The following is a 21,066-nucleotide window of genomic DNA, read 5'->3' as shown; positions in this document are numbered from 1 at the left end:
TTTTTTTTGTCAGTTAAAAACCAGGAAAAGACAGAATATCAAGAATGGTTGTGCTGGCAACCCATAAGCATATATTTGGAATAACAAATTAAGGCAATATTTATTTATTTTTATTGTCTAGAATGTCAAAAACTGAATACTCCTATATAGTACATAAAATGCTTTCCATGAACTTCAGCATCAAAAAAAGCTAAATTTTATATAGCATCATTAAAGGTATTCAATCATATAATCATTTTTTGAAATATAGAAATTTACATATGATGAATATCTATTTTTCCCTAAATTGGAATGACTATATAGTATTTACTTGCTATATAAAGAAATAAAAATTTCCTAACATCAATCTAAAAATTAAACTTTTCAATCTTATAGAGATGGTATCTAGGAGTAGTCTCAGTTAAATTAGCAAGGCAAAATGATGAGACTTGTTGAAAATGTATTAAAAATAAGAAGTAAACATTAATATTCAATTTGAGACTTCAGTGGTTCTTCAGATCAGATGTGTGACTGAATAATTTTGCATTGAATGCTTCTGTAGAATTGACCCTAAATGATGTTCTGAGTGGTAACCCTTGGAAACAGATTATAAAAGAGAGCAGACATAGCCATAGAGACAATGACTAGAGATAGAAACTGAGAGATGCAGATGGGAGAGAGGACCAGGGAATCTCTGGATTCCAAAAGTGGCAGGCATAGAAACACAATGACAGAATGACTAAGGAGATCCTAGGAGAGGAGCTTCTGGACTAAGTCTCCTTAACTGTTCTGAAAATAAGAGTTGCTAGGTAGCTCTGAGTTCTTAAACTAAGGCAAGAGGAAGAATCATGTGGTCTTAGAGCCAAACAGTATGTAGGAACAGAGACACTTTGTAAAGGAGCAAACCTAGACCTGACCTTCCATTATACTGTAAATTGGAAGAGAGTTAATTCTACAGGGATGCCCCAAATCTTTCCCTTTTTGAAGAAATGATAATCTTAGGATAGCATTTTAAGTTTCAAGGATTATATGACTCTTTGGGGGGGAAGTTGAGTTCATTGAACATGAGGAAAAAGTTGTCATGACTGATTATCAACTTGAGGACACGTTCTTCATGTTTTCCATTGGTTGAAATAAATCCTGTGCTGTATTTGATGTATATTCTTAAACTCCGTGAATAGGAACTGAAAGCCTTTTCTTGGCAGATACTATATTATGATGTTCTCAGGGGAGGGGCTGGGTAGGAGAAATAATAAGCCAAATTTTGACATTCTCAAGGAAAAGTCCTGATTAGTGGACATCAACTAAAGAGAGAGTGATTTGTATAAAATCCTCAAGACTGAATTTAATCTGTATAAAATAAGAATTGAGATTATGGGAGGTAGATTACCATAACATTTCTTAGTCATCTATAAGACTTCTTAGAGTTGGTATTCTCCTAAATTGAAAATTAATCTTAAACCATGTTTATTTTTCTGAAGTTTAATTGTATTTACTTTAAAGATCTTTAAGTACTTTGAGAAGTTAACACATACACACACACACACACACACACACACAACCTGTTTAAGTAATTGGTTAATTATATTTTGTGTGTTTAATTTAAAAAATGAATATGAGCAAGTTTGGAAAATTATTGAATTCTCTTTATTCTTGATTTTAACAGAAACATAAAAATTGAAGACACCAATAGTCAAGTTAGCTTATTAACTATTAACCTCTTAGCCAATTTCTGAATCTTTTGCACATGCTTGTAATTTAAAATGTAATAGTAGTCATGAAAGCTGAAATTGATATTTTATAGGAAAAATTTTAGCATGAAGTGATCTAGATATATAATATAAATGATGATCAATTTGTTAGATGTATGGTTAAACACATTTTTGTAACATTGTTCAAAGAATCTTTCATTTCTGTTAGTTGAAAATAAAACATTTAACTTTTCTCATATATGGTGAAAAAGTGGGTTAAGCATTTGTCTATGAAAACTAAAAATATGACAGTATCCAAAAAATACCTAGAAAAGCTTTAGGCATCCTTAATGTATTGGTTGGAAATGTGGAAGAATTGAACAATCTGTTACCTGATTCTGGTTAAATTTGACCTTAAATTTTCTATATTTAGTTCTAATTTCTTTTACTGAAGGCTAGAATATTTCAAATGAAAAGAGATTAGTACATGTACAAACATATGTTTATATGTACATATTTTATGTGTATATGTAAATAAATGTATAAGCATATGTACATGTAATGTAGTATGTATACACACACACAGAAATATTAACAATGTTCCACACATCTTAATGGAGTTTTAATCTTTGATGCTTAAATCCACTAAGACATGTGGAATACCTTTAGAAAGCTGAGGGAGAACAGGTGTAGGATATCAGTTTCTGTTTCAGACTTCCTGGGCTAGCCCCACATAGAATCAGCTTCACAAGAGGACTTGGGATCAGTAATGAGCTATCTGCAGTTCACACAGCTGTTCACTTCAGTGTCAGCCTCAGGGATTATAGTGTTTAGCTCATACCAGAGGGAGATCAGTGGAAGAAACTAGATATCTTTATCTTGAAGTGGGGAAGACCTAAAGGATCTGTGATAGTTCTCTTCAGATATTTTAGAGACTTCCACAGATGAATTGAAATGGACTTATTCTGCTGTGACTCAGGAAAAAAAAATAGGAAAAAGAAATAACAGTTTTTAAAAAGCCAATTAGATTTATTATAAAGAGAGGGGGGGAAATCTTCTTATCCAACTTTCCCCCATTAAAAGTCTTCAGGCAAAAACTAATTTATCACTTGTCAGCTACAGGCTGGATGAGACAACTACCCTCAGAACACATTTTTCCCTCTGATATCTGAGATTCTGACTCCACCAATTAAATAAACTGATCTCTCCAAAGTCACGAATGACCTTATAATATGATATAATTTCCTTGTCCTTAACCCTCTCTGTAACATTAGATATTCTCTCCTTGAAACCCTTCAGATCTCAGCCAGCTCTGAAATTCTAAGGTTCTGAAACCTGATGGCTCATTCTACCTCCTAAATGAAAGTCTTTTCAACAAAATTCCATTTTGAATACAGGGATTTGCTTCATTCCTTCTTTACCTGTTGACCTCCCCTGATTCCTCTTACCTTTTACACTAAAGCCACATAATATCTATCTGTAGGATCATCCATATATTCATACTTGGTGACTAATTTTGCTGCTAGAAAAAGGGTAATATATGGAGCCCTGGATTTGTGGCTCAAGAATTGGCCACATGAAAGGTAGTCCTTATCTTAGGAATAGTTCCAGTAAGTAATGACTCTTTTGCCTTGACTTGATTCTCTTTTCCATACTCTTCTCCTTTCGTATACTTTTCAATACTAGATTTCCCCCTCTGGGTCCTGGTACCTAGTGGTCTTGATCCATCCATACTACCTTCTTCTATATGTCTCAGATGTTAGCTACTCCTCCCTTTCTTCCTCTATTCATCCACATACATAATTCCTACTTACCGCCTTCACTGACATTATTTTGTCTACTAATTAGGAACTCTGCCCAAACTTCCCAGATGCTTTTTCCTGTCCCTTCTATTAAATGAGGCTGGAATATGTTCCCTATTGCCTGTTCTTCCCATGTTGGATTCCCTCCTTGGTCCTAACTATCTCCTATCACTTGAACTTCTGAGCATACTTTAATTCTGAAATTCAATTTAATTCAACAAACATCTATTAATTATCTAATGTTTGTAGGTACTTTATCTATTGCAATAGTTTTAGTTGATTACTTCTATGAAGATAACTTCTATATATCTCCAGCCCTAATAGCTCTTTCTAGTTACAGTCCTACAATTACAAATCCTTGATGTATGTTTTTTTCCTTATAAAACTGAACTTATCATAGTCATTCCCACACTGGGCTTCCTCTCTGGCTTCCATATTTCTCTGTGTGTATGTGTGTGTGTGTGTGTGTGTGTGTGTGTGTGTGTGTGTGTGTGTAAGAAAGAGAGACAGAGACAGAGATTTTGATGATGGGTGGATGAGGATGGGTATGTGGATTTGGGTATTTGTGCAAGAACCCCAGGTAAAATGATCTGTTATAATTATATTTCTAATAAAATTGAAAAACTTAAAACAAAACAAAATTCTGAGGCCCAAAGACTGAAAACTCTGTTTTACTCCTTATTCGCCAATGCTTACCCACATGCAGGCTGAATCTTTCTTTGATATATCTCTCACAGCTGTCACATTCTTCCCATTTCCTGACTACCTTTGCCTTGAACATCTTCTCCTCATTCAGGGAGGGACATCAGATTTCGTACATTACAGGTGCTTACAAAATGTTTGTTGATTAGTTTACTGCATGCAAAAGTTATTTGCAAACCCAGCTTCACTTTTATCATGGATCAGTAAGAGCCAAATATAGCTCTATGAGATGAAATGAAGGGATGAGAGCCTGAAAATGTGGGCTACCACCTGCTGGGGATCTTTATTGTCTTTTAGCATTGGTTTCATGGATGAAGCAGAAAATTGAGCATCTCTGATGAATACACAGCCTTAGAGAAAACAACATTTTGTCCTTTCCACTAGATAGAGGGTGAAATGTACATAAGATAATACTGAAGGAAGGAACTAAATGTATTTATTTTAAAGTAAGCGTGAACATAACTTCACAAATAGATTTTTTTAGCAGCCTACCCTGAGTTGTCTCCACAAAAGTTCTCCATTGTCACATCCTGGCATGGAGTGACCGTGCATTCTGTAAAGCTTTGCTAGAAAGGCTTAGACTCTGTCAGGTGCTACAAAAAAGGGCAGCAAGGTTTATTAAAAAGAATGGTAAACTTGAGAGAATGGGGTTTGAATTCCAAATCTGATGCTTCCTACCCATGTCACTATAGATATGTGATATTTTTTTCAAGTCCCAGCTGCTTCATCTTTTTAAAAAGAGGGATATGAATATTTATTCTCTTACTACCTCATTCAAAGGAAAAGTGACTTGAAAATATTAACAGAGCATAGAAATGTTTTTAACAAAGTATAAAATTGTAATTATTTTCACTCAACTATAAAGTTTTGGTTCCTAGGACTTCAGAGTTGAAATAAATGCCAATGGTCTTTTAACCCAAACCAATAAAGGGGAATGAATCCAAGTATAAGATTTACATTTTTCCCTGTTGAATTTAATCTTTTTCTTATTAATTCATCTAATACTCAAGATCTTTTTAAATTTACTACTGACTTTGTCATTCATTGTAGGTAGTGTCCCTCAACTTTCTCCTATTTGCAAGTTTAATAAAAATGGGACACAGCCTTCATTCATTACAAATAAAATTGTTCAGTAGCACAAGACCAAGCACAATTCCATGAAACATTGCATTTGAGACCTTCTTCTCAACTAACAGTAAACATGAATATATCCAGCCATTCAAACAAGTCTGAATTCATCTACTATTATCTAGACCAAATCTTTCCCACTTCTCTATAGGCATTTTTATCAGATTTTTATCAAAAGCTTTGCCAAAATCTAGGTAAACTATAACTCTAGAATTTCTCTGGTATACACATTTATCAAAATTGTTATCAAAATATGAAATAAAAGTTAGACCAGAATGTTCCATTCTTGATGAAGTCATGCTGATTGTTTTGTGATCATTACATTATTTTCTGGATCTTTAGGAATCTCTTACTACTATATTCTAGAATTTTTCTAGAAATCACAGTCAAACTCACTGGCCTATAATTTGCAGAAGACCTTTTCTTCTCTTAAAAGAATATCCAGATGCAACTGTTATATGTTTCCCATTCTCCATAGTCTTTCAGAGATCACTGACAACTATATGTACCAGATCTGAATATCACTTTTATTACCTAAAATGTAATTATTTAGGAATGATGACTTGTATTCATTGAGAACAGGTGCTCTCAACTTTTTTTCCTTATTGACATTAATTCCTTATTAGCCATCTATGTTCTGCCCTTCCCAATTCAGAGAATATTATCTTGGACCAAAACAAAAAAATAGAACTCAAGGTGGCAAATATTTAGATTTCTTTTGATTGACTATGCTTATTTGAAACAAAGATTATACTTTTCTTTATTGAGCAGAAAAGAAATTTGGGAGAGAGAGGAGAGCTCATGATAAAATTCGGTTCTACCCACCCACATCCTGAAAAAAAGAAAAGAAAAAAAAAGACAGATTAAAGTATTTTAATATTCCAAAGAGAAAAAAATGAATTTCAAAAAGAAAACAAGAAAACCAGGACAACTTTTAAAATAATATTTCTTCTCTCCCTATCTCTTCCCTTCTTTCTTCTTTCTTTCTTCTCTCTCATTTTCCTCTTTCTCCATTTTTCTTCTCTCCTTTACTCTTTCCTTACATTTTTCATTTTTCTCCTTCCTTTTATCTTCTCTTTATTCTTAAAAAAAGATAATGTGTACTCAAAAAACCAAGCTACATATAACAGATTTGCAATTTCAGATATAATACTCTTTGTGGGTTTTGTATTTAGAAATGTTATCCAAAAACTAAGCTGTATATAACAGATTTGCAATTTCAAATATAATAATCTTTATGTTTTTAATATAGAAATATTCTCTTTTTTGTTAAAATCAGAATTTAAAAATCAAATTTAAAAAATAAAGATCACTGCAGTGACCTAGAAATCACATCTGTCAATCTTTCAATATCTTAATATACATAGTTATTCCTGCTTGGTGATTTTGACCTAGTGGAGAAAGTTAGGTGCTCTATCAATTTCCTCACTTATCATGGATTTCTTGTCTCTTATAATCATTTTTCTTCTATAATTCTTAGTCCAAAGATGACTTTTCTTGGAAGAAAAAAACAAATAAAAAAAATTGTTCAGCCACTTGATCATCATCATTTATTACACGATATCATATATATAAAACTATCCCTTCTTTGAGCTTTCTCTTGCCTTCAATACACATGTAAGGGAGGAAATGTAGTCTTTTAGCATTCATTGTCATCCTTGGCTCATTTTAAGCTTTAAGGCTGCAGATGCAATTCTTACAGGAATTTTTTGTATTCACCCTCTATCATTGCCCTGTTGCCATCTTCTAAACATGTTTTTTTTTTTTTTTTCCATTTGAGTTAGTTAATGAGTTCCCTGAGCATTCACATCAGTTTCTTTAGGCAGCTTTCTTTTTCTTCCTTATTTGAATGATTTCTCTTTGTGTTTTCGCAGTTTCATCCCTAAGATCTTCCTATTCACTTTAGGCTTGTTTCCACTTCAAAATATGAGACACTGGATTCTAGCCATACCTTCTATGAACTATTTGGAATCTGCTTTCCCAGAATCTATGATATATGTCAAACTATATGAAACTTTCTCCTCTTGTATTATTAATCTAAGATAACTCCATCACTTGCCCCCCAAAGACTCTTTTCTACTTCAACATTATTAAGGCAGACATTAGATTTATAGAAAGTTTATAATTCTCCAAAGTCAATCTGACATTCCAATCTATTGAAAGAGAAGATTGTGCAGTGATCACTGTTATATGCATAGAATAGAATACTATGTATGTTTCTCTCTTTTCTAATGCTTCTTTTTTTTTCTCCTTTGGGGAAAAAAAGGATTAAAAAGTTCTTCCTTCATGGGCTAAGGCTCTTTTATTTAAACCTAATACTAACATCATTAACATAAGAGGGATATACATTGGGCAATATGATTTTTAATTTAACTATATCATCACATCTATGTATTTTAACAAAGGTCTTTGAACAAGATTGCTTCCCCAGCCACTGATCTAAAAGTTCATGTTTCCTGAACTTCTGCTATCCCCAAACCATGAAACTTCAACCCCCATTTAATTTTGTCTACTTTTACCCCAAAATATTCAGTATCAATAGAAAAAATCAGGCTGATTCCATCCACTATAAATTAACAGCAATAATCTTAGCTGGGCTGTGATTACAGCTAGAGAATCCTTCTATGTGGCTATCATTGATTTCCTGTTATTACCCAAATTAACTACTTTGAAACTTGCCCTTACTTAAGAGCCCCCTTTTTATCCCCACTCTCCACATTCATAATGTATAATATAGTCTACCTCATTGAGGAAATGCAGGCCATTCAATATGAAATTACCTAAACTCTCCTTTTCCCTATTTTAAAACTTCTCTATATCACCAATTTTTCACTTTTTCCTCTTGCCTTCTACTTGGGCTCTTGACTTCACTTCCTACCACCAATAATAAACATAAGTATCCCTAAATCCATTACCATCTCTTCCAAATAGAATTCAGCATAACTTCCAACTCATTTTTAAAATATATTCCAACCAATCACTTTATTAATGCCTTGATTTACATGGACGATATCATATTACATGATTCCACCAAAAACACATTAAATAACTGATTCATTGCATGGAATCCTTATCCAATTATATCACATCATTGGGACCCAGAAATCATAAAATCCTTAATGGATACTAAGGAAAGAAAAACTTTAGTGTTTGTGCTTAAATCCAGAAACAATTATTCTTCCTGTTTTATGATATTGGGAAAGCTACTTCCCAAGGAATTTTTCTGGGCCTCAGTTTCTTTATCTATAAAATGAGCAAGTTAGACTAGGTAGCCTTTAAAGTTGCTATAAAGCAATACTTTGAAGTCCCTCTGAGGGGATACAATTGCAAATATTTTGGTCTACTTTAAACAAAACACATAAAGAACAAAGATATCAAGGAAAATACTATAGATGAATATGTTGAGATTTAATGACCTCCTGAAATCAAAACTGAACAAATAAAACATATGTAAGGAAATTAACATCTATGCAATACCAATCTCAGTGTATACTTTCAGGAATTGTAAAGTGGACCATCATGGATTTGAAAAGTATTCTAAGAAAAATGTGTACAATCTTAACAAAACACAAGGTCTATCACCCAAAGGCAACTATAGAAAAGTCAATATCTCTTTGCCAAAAAGAAGGAAGAAGACTAATAAATAGACATTCTTAAAAGATATGATAAACATCAAAAACTTAGGGAAAAATACTTTTTTGATAAGCAGACATCACTTCACATAACCATAGTAAATCCAATGACAGGTGTGTTCTATTGGATTTGTCAAATGTAACCAAAATTGAGAAATCTCTATGTATAATCTATAAAATGGATAAGATACATAGATTTCAATGCCCTACATGGATGACATTCACATGTACTCGGACACAACTTGTACATAATGTTGATAAAGAAACAGTGAAAAAAATGTGTGAGCTACAAATATTTCTTTTTGTGAATAGAGTTGTTTATGACTGGATCAGACTATTGCTACTAGAAATTTGTTGTTGTATTCAGTCATTTACAACTCTTCATGACTCCATTTAGGATTTTCTTAGCAAAGATCCTGGAGTGATTTGCCATTTCCTTTTCCAGCTTATTTTATAGATAAGGAAACTGAGGCAAACAGCTAAATGAATTGCTCAGGGTCACATAACTAATAATTGTCTGAGATTGTATTTGAAATCAGGTCTTCCTGACAGCAGGCTCAATACTCTATCCATTTCAGCACCTAGAAACCCATAATTACCCCAAAACTCCTTAAGGAGCCCAGACTTGCTAATAATGTAGATTAATTTATGAACAGTATAAACTATGTAATGCATAACTACAGGTTGAAAAGTTTAACATCTATCAAATACCTGGTAAGATATGACCCATCTATATTTCATGAATTAAGAGATGGCAAATCCCTTACTGCAAATTCACATTTAATTATGTATCCCGGAGATCTCAGCAAATAAATGATACCAGAATTAGAAAATTATCACAGACTAAACTATTGCCCATAATTGCCCAGGCATATTATTAATCCATTAAAACCGTAATGACAATGTGTACTTAAACATATTTAAATATTTCATTTCCAAACTACATGGAACAAAAACCTTGCAAAATGTTGAGACTTGGAAGAATCCAAAATAATGGGGAGATATGAAGAGGTACAAAATCACCCTTGTTTTCCTATTTGCTATTGGAGTTGTACTGAGGATGTTTCTGTGAGTCTACAGTGGATGAGTTCACATTCTCTTATTCAACTAGAAGAAAACAATTATTTTACCTGCCTTTCTAGTAATTTGTAGAAAATTAAAATAGCAGTATAAAAACTAGTTTCTAATGGGATTGAATGAGATAACAATGTTGATGATAGGGATAGAGATGATGATGGTGGTGATAATGATGATACCAGTAGCTGACATTTATGGCATTTTAAGTTTTGCAAAGTATTGTGAATAATCATAGTCCTCCATTGTAGGAAATATACTTATCATTATTTTACAGATGTGGAAACCAAAACTGAAAGAAAATAAGTGACTTGGCCAGTGTCATATAACTATTCTCTAAAGAATGGGAGTAGGAATGGGATTTGATCCCAGATCTTACTTACGCCATGTCCAGCTTTGTATATACACTTTTCCTTCTCCAATATATCAAACAATCACCCCTCCTCTTTTTTTATAACTTCCTCCACAATCTCCTGACATTCAAGTCCATCTACACACAATTAAATTCCTGTCCACTTGAAAGGAGACAGAACATGGATATCACAGTTCATAATAGCAGTTCAAAACCAGAAAGTTTAATGCAGTGCTAGAATGAAAACTCTACAAAGATTCCCTTTAGGTTATTAATAGCATGCTGATTTGTGCCCTATAGTTTTTCCACTTAAAATAATATTCTGGCTTTCTCTTATACCTGGAATGTTCTTCTTTCTAATCTCTCATATTTTGTAATACCTGGTTCACAGGTATTCCCTACACTTAGAAATCCCTCCCCAGTTTTCTATCTATTGTCATTTTCTCCATTATCTAAACAGCATCGTTTAATGTTCTTCCTCCTGATTCCATTTGTCAATAATTCTCCTTCCCCTCTCACCTCCCCATTTTACTCTCACCTCTCCTATGCACTTTTCATGTAATAAATGAATATATAAATATGTATATATATATGTATTATATATAGAGAGAGTTATATCTGTGTCATATATCTCTTTAAGAAACTATAAGCTCCATTAGGACAGGGACTATCGCTTAGTATCTGTAGCCTCTCTTTGGAGCCCTGCACAGTATCTTTTCAGGCAATTATTTCTCTTCCTTTAACAATCTCCTTCATGTGCATTACCATTCAAGTGCACTACCAAATCAGTCCAGGTCCTGCTCCTGCCACATGATTTTTCATCTCCTGTAGTCTTTGCATAGACTGCCCTCATACCTGGAATAAATGACCACCTCACCGCTGTCTCTGGTATCCCTCTCTTACTTCAAGGTTCAACTCAAGCGCCTTTCCTGATCCCTCTAGTCATTTGTGTATGTGTCGTTTCTCTTAATCAAATACTTAGATTGAATTATTGATTGAATGGAAGCTCTCTATAGGTGGTCAATATTTAGTTTTTGTCCCTGTATCCCCAGCACCTAACACAGTATCTGGCACACAGAAAGCACTTACTAAATGCTTGTTTATTGATTAATTGGCTCTATCTCTTTCAGTACTTTATAGCAAGTGTTTACTAGATATAGATTGACCTTGAAGAGTTTTGTTATAAGATGAATGTTTTTGGTCCTGATTTAGGGTCAGAGTTTCCTAAGGATATCAACAAATTAACCAAATTAACACATTCTCTCTTAATTTATCCTCCCCAAGGCAGATTGCTTTTCTAATGTACATAGGCATGTACATATATATCCTATTTTTAAAAAGAATTACGTGTTCTCATTGTACAGCTTTAACACCACCTTGACCAGCAAAATTTGACAGCTGCCTTATGATTTTATTTCTCAAGGAAAAGTTTTGAAAACATAGGAAGGGAAAAAAGGATATTACACTTGCTTCAACTTTATGATTACTCTGATTTGACTGTGAAAATAATCAAATATCACAAGTGTTTACATTGGGCCAGCCTAGGTAGCAGAGTATACAGGCCTAAATTGGAATCACACCAGCGATGTGATCCTGGGCAAGGCATTTAACTATTCTCAGATAGTTTTTTCATCTAAAAAAAGGGAATAATAAGAGCATCTACTTCACAGGATTCTTTTGAGAATCAAATAAGTTAATACACACAAAGCACTGTGTCAAACTTAAAGCATTATGCAAATGTTAACTATTATCATTATAATTAATTATTTTCAGAACAGCTGTCATTGAATCATTTTGCAAGGACCAAAATCTAGATCTAGAGCTTCATAGAACCTCAGAGACCCTCTATTCTGGGATCCTCAGAGGGGATGACAGTTTTTTGAGTGTTTAAATAAATTATTTGTTGGTTCAGATAGGTGGCACAGTGAATAGAGCACTGGGCCTAGAGTCAGAATTCTTTGTGAGTTCAAATTTGACTTCAAATATTTCCTGGGTGACCCTGCTGGGCAAGATCTTTTTTGCCTCCGTTTCCTCATCTGTAAAATGAACTAAAGAAGGAAATAACAAGTCACTCCAGTACCTGCGAAGAAAACCCTAAATGAAGTCATAAAGAATTAGACACAACTGAACAACAAACATTTACATATATTTTTTTTAGTTTCTCAGTTTCTTTTTCCTTTTTTTCTTCCCTTTCTCTTCTTTGACCTCTTCCTTTCCTTTATTATGAAAGGGACAATAACGTAGCTAAATTATGAAAGTTTCTTTCTCAAATTCCTGAGATGACAGGGCAGGAGTTGGAACAGTTTTCAAGTAGTCAATTTACGCCATCTTGTGGCAATACAATGAATGCAGTAATTCCCATATGCTACCCTATGTGCAATGGGTTTCAGACTTTTATTCAACATTTGCCTTTGCTGCATCTCTAACATGCCCGTTTTATTTCAATCCTAGAAGACTGCAAGAATTTGGGGTAGATGGAAAGCACAATTTCAGAGTAAACACTATCTCATTAAAAATCTAAAACCAAGTCAAATAAATTTACGATGTCTGCATCTGGCTGTGTATTCTTCCAAAGTGATCTAGACTGTGCATCTGGCTCTGTAATTCCTGCCAGCTAAAAACTATCCAAACAGAGAATTATCTAAAACTGAGAGGCTGCAACTTTTATATTAAAATGAACATTTTATATATTCTCTGGTTTTCTTAAAGATCTGTCTTTCTTTCCAAACATGATTTTGCAATTTTAACTAAAAATCTTTGTACAAAAGTTTTCCCAGATGATCTTTTCTATCGGGTTTCATATATCATGAAATAATATGGTATTATTCAATATTAAAATAAGATTGTACAATGTGTTTTCACTGCTTTGTAGACACTAATGCTGAAAGTTCCCTTGAGCAGCTTATATATACATTTTTACAATTCTTCATTCATTTTACATACAATTTACATTCTTCAATCTTCTTCCATTCCTTACAGGGAATTTATTTATATGTATTTATCATTACATGTTTTGTTTTATGAATGTGAAAAGATAATCCATGTTAATTTTAATTTTAAGCTGAAATATTACTATTATAGAAACAAACTTTATTTGATTTTTAATAATCTTAAAATATCATAGAAATGTTGATGTTTGAGAAATCTATGATAGTAAATTGTTACAATATTAAACTTGCTTTGCGTGCATATGTAAGATTTTATGCCTATAGTTATGAGAAGTATTACTACTGAGATAACCATTATCTGTTTGGGGGCTAATTTTCTCTGCTACTAGATTCAGGTCTGTTTTTTTTTTCTGAACTCTAAATAACCAAAAGGAAAAGGTTCTTCAAAGCTTTTCTGAACTATTAAAGAAAAGATCATTGACCATGATTTTTGTATTACAACTAAGGGTTGTATTAATTCCCTACTAAAATAAATTCTACTAGAATGTTATTTTATTAGTCTTTGCCTCAGTACCTTTTTTTTTTTTTACTTTCAGGCTGGAATCTCCCACAAGGAGCCTAAGTATGGATGCACCAAGAGGGGTCCATATTAAAGCAAATTCTGGGAAGATTGAAGCTCTCTCTCAAATGGATATCAAATTACATAGCAGTGATGGGATGGTAAGCTAAATAAAGCAGGCTTCTATTATATAAATGGACCACTTCCATTTAGGTTGTAGTCAAAGCAGAAACAAGTTTCTTGGGTTAGCACATTAACTTTGTATGTTTCATAAGAAAAATGACTAAAAATTATAAAAGGTTATAAAAGAGAAAAAGACTAAAGAAAGAAAAAAGAAAAATGACTACAAATTATAAAAGGTTATAAAAATTATAAAAATGATGTTGAAAATAGGCATGACAGAATAATCTTCTTAATGCAATAATCTGATTATTTACTTTTCTATTCTTATTGTATACTATTCTTCTTCATGATCTCTAAATTCTAACTAAAATTGACTTATTTCTTAATCCTTAATTCTGTCTTGCCCTTATCCATCACTTGGCCTTTATACACACTATCCCACCCCCATGAAAGCATCCTCCTTCCACATTCCTTTCTTTCCCTTTCTTTAAAACTCAGTTAAAAGGTCGTCCTTTACATAAAGCTTTTCCTGCTCTATCCAGTTATGTGATCACTTCTTCCATGAATCACTCATACCTATCCCATAAGATTATTGCTTAATAACTTGTGTTCTATTTTTCTATGTATTTGTTTTCTCTCTCTGCCAGATTTCAATCTCCTTAAAAACAGAAGCAGAGTTTTATCTGTCTTTATACCCAGAGTACCTAGCATAGTTCAGTGCATACAATAGGCCCTTAATTAATGTTTGTGGAATTAAATTGATAATTTAGCATCTTCAGAAATGCACAGATAAATAATGCACTTTCATTGAAGCATGTTTCTTCAACTATTATCAATGTATTGCTCTCATAACGCAAATAAGCACATGTAGTCATTGTATAAAATTCAAGAATTGGAAAAGATCCCAGAGATCATGGAGTAGGTCCATGCTTTTAAAACTATAACTTCACAATATCAACAAAAGTTCATTTAGCTACTGCTTTAAAAGTTCTAATCCATTCCCTTCTTAGAAAACACATTCCTGTTTTGAACAATTCTCATCATTTCAGGAAGTCCCTTTTTTCATCAAGTCTACAGAAGTTTTCTTGTAATTTCAGTCAATTAATCAAAGAAAGTAGTTCCCACACCTGAAGAGTTTACAAATTCTAACAAGGGAGAATAAAAGTACATTTGCCATAGATATAATAAACATCAGGAAATTTGGGGAGGGGAGAGACATTAACAGCTAGAAATGAGAGAACAGAAAAGGATGGTCTTATACAGAAGATGATATTTAAGTTGAACATTAGTAGACTTTAGGGATTCTGTGCATTACGCATTCTTGGGGTGATGCACAGCTTGTGTAAAGATGTAAGACATTCATAAAGGAGTTCATAAAAGAGAATAACAAAGTTGGAGAAATGAATTCGAACTAGGTTGTGGGGGTATTAAAAAAAAAACAAAAATTACAGAGCTTTATGTCACCCTAAAACTCATTGTTAAGCAGGAGAATGACATAGTCAGATCTATGTTTTAGGAATATCAACTTTGATAGTTTTCTGAAGAAAGGATTGGAGAGGGAAAAGACTTGAGGCAGGGAGACCAACTAGAAAACTGTGGATGAGAGCCTGAACTAGAGTGGTAGCTATACAAATGGAAAGGAGAGAATGGCTACTACAGATATTAAAGAGATAGATTCCAAAAAAATTCAAACTAATCTAATATGTAGAGCAAGTGGAGGGAGAAATTGATTGTAACTCTGAAGCTATAAACCAGGGTGACTATGACCTCAACAGATATAAAGAAGTTAGGAAGAGGGGTCGATTTAGGGAGAAAGACAACAAACTTTATTTTAAAGTTTATGTTGGGCATGAAATGTCTACAGCATATCTAGTTGAAAATGTTTGTTATGCAGTTAGTAATGCGGAATTTGAACTTAGAAGAGAGACCAGGGCTAGACTAGGGCTAACTGGTCTAGGAGTTATCCATGCAAAGAGTCAAACCATTGCCTTATGAGGCTTACCTGAAAAAAACTAATCCTTCTTCCATATGATAGTCTTTTAAATACTTAAGGACACCTATAATATCTCCTCAATTTAGTCTTTTCTCTAAAATAAAAATCCTGAATTTTTTCCATTACTCCCTGTAAGCATGTTCTCCATCCCTGCAAATATTCTAGCAATATTTTTTTGGACATGCTGCATATTGTTTGTCTTTTCCCTCATAGGATAACCTAGATGACATCTCATCAGGGCAGAATACAACAAAATTATTTTTTCTTTCATCTGATGTTAGCTTATTTCTTTCAATCAGCTGGTCAACAAGCATAAATTAAATATCTCCCTTATACCAGACACTGCCCTGATATTAGATATACAAAGGCAAAAATGAAAGAGCCCCTGGCCTAAGGGAGTTTTATACTGTTTTCTTTGGATGCTGGACCAGACAATCAACTCATTCTGATCATGAAGAATCAATCAGATATTTCTACTCCCACCATCCTGAATTTATAAAGTTGACTTTCTGACCTCAAGAATAGAACTTTACATTTATCCCTTTTAAATTCAGTTTTATTTGAGTTGGCCCAGCTTTGTGGACCAATTTTCTTAATCTCTTAGCCATAGTTCTGAGCGGAATATCATCAGGAAATTTTAACAAAGCATGCCACTGGGAATATTTTGAATGACTGAGCACCAAAAGTAGTCATTCATAGGTTGTTGTCAACTTGAATCAGTGTATCTAACAAAGTGCAAAAGGAATTTGTTCACTGGGCCTGTGATGGTCAGTATTTTTATCAATGACTTGTGTAAAGGGAGGAAATGGCATGCATGTGTAAATCCTCATACATGTCCTGGCTGTTTCTTAATGTATATGTGTATATATTCTTTTTATTAAATCTGTGGTTTCTTCAGTAAAGGGTATGCTCAGTAAAGAACTTCAACCAATACATATTGAGTAGAAACTTCTCTACAACTTCAGAGTTTTAAGATCTAAATGTTGCCTAGTCTCTGAGGGTTAATGACTTCCTTAGTCATACAACTTGTATATATCAGAGGTGAGACTTGAATTCAGGCCTTCCTCACTTTTGAGCCAACTCTATTTATTGTGATATGCCCCTTCTCTCTGCCATTAATATGTGGTTTTTGTTGTTTTTCAGTCATTTTTCAATTGTGCCCAAATCTTTCTGACCCATGTGGAGTTTTCTTAGCAAAGATACTGAAATAGTTTATCATTCCTTTCTGTAGCTCATTTTATAGATGAGGAAACTAAGGCAAACAGAGTTCAATGATTTGTCCAAGATTACACAGCTGCAGCTTATGGCCAGATCTGAACTCAGGAAGAAGAGTCTTCCTGACTCCAAATCTGGTAATCTATCTGCTGTGTCACCTCATTGCCTCCAGTCTGTGGGTAAGTTTAAGCAAATTTCTTAACCTTTTAGAGTCTCCATAATCTTTATCCAACTACCTTCAAGTGGAATGATGGCTATGAAAGTATTTTGAAAGATTAATCATTAGACAAACTCAAATTTTTAAATATGGGAAGAAATAGCTAACCAGAAAAAGAATGGGCTGGAACTCTTAAGCTTGTCATTACAATGAACTATATGCTTTTTTATTCTGGGAGATAGAAGAATAGATATACTCTAAATATGCCCAGGAGGGCTCTCCTCCTGATCTGCATGAACACTTCATTATTATTTCCAGAGTATTCTGGAGGATACTGATTCATTCTGGAGCCATGTCTCAAGCACCAACCATGTGTAGAACCCTTTGTGCTCCCTTCTGATGGTTAATAAAAGTTTTAACAATGCCCATTTCTATAGCACTTAGACATCCCAAAAATACTTTCCTCGCAAATCCCTAAAATAGTGCAATTACCATCATTCCCACTTTATAGACAAGGGAATTGAAAGTTAGAAAGTTAGATGCCTGGCAAATAAAAAAGAATAGGGAATAACCAAGTTCAGCACTATTTCCAGTACACTAACATTCTTATCTTCATGGAAATTACAGTCTGGCAAGTTTACAGAGGGCAAGAAAATCTAAAATAGATCAGAAAATTCACTTAACTTCTCTCTGCCACAGTTTCCTCATTTGTAGAATGGAATTAATAGAATCTATTTTCCAGGATTGTTGTAGGATAAAATGATCTATTTGTAAAATACTTCACAAAACTTTAACAGAGTTGGTACATGTATTATTTTTCCTACTTTACAAATGAGAAAACAGAAACTGGGGACTGCAAGGAAACAGTAGAGTGATCCTTACAAACCTAGATGTTTCCTGAATCCTAATCCAATATTCCTCCACTTTGCCAGCAGAGGGAAAAAATTTTAAAAACAAAACTAATAGTTTTTGTATTATACTTAGAAACAATGCAATTCAGAGATTAGATTGAGAAATTACATTTTCCTTATTCTCATCATTGTTGGCAAAAAGCATTCATCAGGCACCCATGTGTGCTAGAAGGGTGTAATTACTAATCAAGGCCTTGAATGTGTTTCCCACTTACACATGACCCTAATTAAAAGAAATTCAAGCCAATGAGTCCTAATGATGCCAATGTGCCTGAAAAAAATATATTTTAAATGTATTTCACTTAAAACTATTTTATGCTACTCAAAGTATTTTTGTATTTGAATAATGGAACTTTTTACTAAAGTTGTGTTCCCTTTAAGAAACTATATTTCCTTTTGATCTGTGATCCCGTTCAGAGTCTCAGTCCCTCCTGGGAAAGACATACCTCTCCCTCCCCCCTGCCCCCCAGATAAATTATCTTTCCAGGATGCCAGAGTCTTTGATTCAATTAGAAATCTTGGTCAAAAAGCATCCCTTTGAAGTGTTGTTAATTCCAATAGGAGATCTGGGCTGAAAACTGATAAGAATCTAAGTCTGGGAACCTGGGCTCCTGAAGCCCCAAGACTCCTTAAAAGGGGCAGTATCTGGACTCATTCTGTGCAGATGGCCCTAAGTAGCTTGCTCAACTGCCAGAACCCTTCTGCCCACTGAGGAAGCTTTCTCAGTGGCAAAATTTCATTTCCCAATAGATGTTTGCCAATATAGAAGTCAGTTTCCTGGCAAACTGATTTCTACCCAACAATAAACTTTCATTTTGCAACTAATAATTTGGGAATGAGTGAATTCTTTCACTCCTAAACCTGCGGCCGATCTAAAGGGGATATCTTAACAGCTCTCTTATTGCCACTAATCTCTTGACCAACAGGAATTGAGAGCATTCAAACCGCATCAGTACCACCTAGATACTGAATTGTGTTGTTCCCAGGAAAGTTTTCTGAATTAAGAACTGTACTCCAGAAGCCTGGATCTCAGAGGTCTTAGATCAATGTGTTTGAATATAGCATGAGCATTGGGAGCTTCTTTCTATACCAACATTGTCAAACTCAAATAGAAACTGGGGCTACTAGACTATACATAAGGATATCATAAGATAAGGGCTGCTCATTGACTTAGAAAACCACACATATTAAAATCATTTATGTTTTATTATATTTTTTCATTAATTGTTAAATATTTCCTTTACATTTTAATCTGGTTTAGCTACCCTTGCAAGTGTTGTCTATTTACCACATGCAGCCCTGGGCTGCAGTGTCAAACACTTCTGTTCCATGTAACTGCTCCAAATATGTACTTTCTCCCCTACTCAAGGAGCCCAGATAGCAGAAACAGAGGCTTCTATGAATAGCTGTAGCAATTCTCCTTTTCCCAGTGCTTTTCAGCTTTTACAAACTAACAGAATCTTGGACACAAGCTTCCTTAGTCATTGTTATGCTAACACAATCATTTTGCCAACTGGGACTGGATAAACAGTTCTCAAAATTGGCTGAATTCATTGAGCAAGGAAAAGTTCCATCCAACAGAAGAGGAAGTAAAGAAAAGCTTTAATTCCCTCCTGGATGAGAAGAAAGAAGATAGAACTAAGTAGAAATCAGTTTCAAGTCAAATACCTACTAGGATTTCTTGGGAGAGGTGCTGTCTTTGTATTATATTTCCAGAGTTTAGCATAATGCATGGCATGTTTCGGGACTTTAATAGATGTTTAAAAATTCATCAGCAATTGCAATCTCCTTCCTTTTCACATTCATTCATTTTGCTATGACTATGTCTGTTTCATTATGACTCTAACTTTCACATCTATTTTTTTTTCTCCTACACAGCTTGTGTTGGATGCTGCCACTGTGTGTCTGCCTAAATTGGTTCAGGGGACTCGGAGTCACCCTGGCAGCTCCCAGAGACTCTATGAAATCTGTGTGTGCCCAGATGGAAAGCTTTACCTGTCAGTGGCTGGAGTGGGTTCTACTTGCCAAGAAAACAGTAGTGTCTGTCAGAAAAGCACCTGAACATGCCATCAAATTGTCAAGGCACATTTCAGTGAACTTGACAATTCTCACTAAATAATTATTCAAGATCATGAGAGCTGGAGTGTATATCTTACTTCTGGGACTGGATGAAGGAAATACAAACAAACACACACACACACACCCCACACTTTTTAAACTGAACTCAAGAAAAACTGCCAGTGAAAATGTTTGGATGAAACTCTGTGTCCTGGAGGTGGCATCAAGCCTTGAACTTTAGGCTGCATTTAAAGGAAATGAAGAGAATTTGTCTCCAACACTGAACTGTTTAATTTCCATCAGAATGAAGAGTGAATTGTAACTATTTCCTCATCCCTCCTCATACATGTAAATACACAATGAAATGTTACATCACTGTGTGGAATTCATTTGTAATGATCTATACACTATATATATGTATATATATATTACACACACACACACACAATCCAACTGAATCTAGTGTTCCACAAATATAAATAGAATTCTCATGAGAAAATATCTATGATTGGGGTAAATGTAAAATAACTTGGGAGAGGAGAGTAGAGAAGGAAGTAAGGAGATGGACTGAGCTGGAGAGCAACAGGAGATAGAAGTGACTGGGGCACCAAACCAAAGCTAACAGGAGACTAACACTGCTCAAAAAAAAAAAAAATTCAAATTTTATCATTCTAAAAAGAAAGGGATGCACCTCCATATATATATATCCCCATCTATCTCACACTACTTATTCCATCCCTACCACCAATACCACTCCTCAACTCCCACCATGCAAACCCAATTTATGTCTCTCCTCTTTCCC

General features: G+C 34.1%; 1 protein-coding gene across 3 annotated transcripts in view; it reads left to right on the top strand.

Moving 5' to 3' along the window:
- Positions 1-20,634, top strand: part of SGCG (sarcoglycan gamma) — a 328,977-nt gene extending 308,343 nt beyond the window's left edge. For all 3 annotated transcript variants that reach the window (XM_051986574.1, XM_051986575.1, XM_051986576.1), the window contains exons 7-8: positions 13,845-13,968; positions 20,085-20,634. In XM_051986574.1, coding sequence (XP_051842534.1) covers positions 13,845-13,968; positions 20,085-20,267 — 307 coding nt within the window. In that variant the 3' untranslated portion in view covers positions 20,268-20,634. The remainder of the gene's footprint in view (positions 1-13,844; positions 13,969-20,084) is intronic.
- Positions 20,635-21,066: the final 432 nt, after the last annotated feature.

The sequence above is a fragment of the Antechinus flavipes genome, chromosome 3 (assembly GCF_016432865.1).
Source record: "Antechinus flavipes isolate AdamAnt ecotype Samford, QLD, Australia chromosome 3, AdamAnt_v2, whole genome shotgun sequence".
Lineage (NCBI taxonomy): Eukaryota > Metazoa > Chordata > Mammalia > Dasyuromorphia > Dasyuridae > Antechinus > Antechinus flavipes.
The sequence above is the reverse complement of the archived record's forward strand: the minus strand, read 5'-3'. Positions and strand labels throughout refer to the sequence as shown.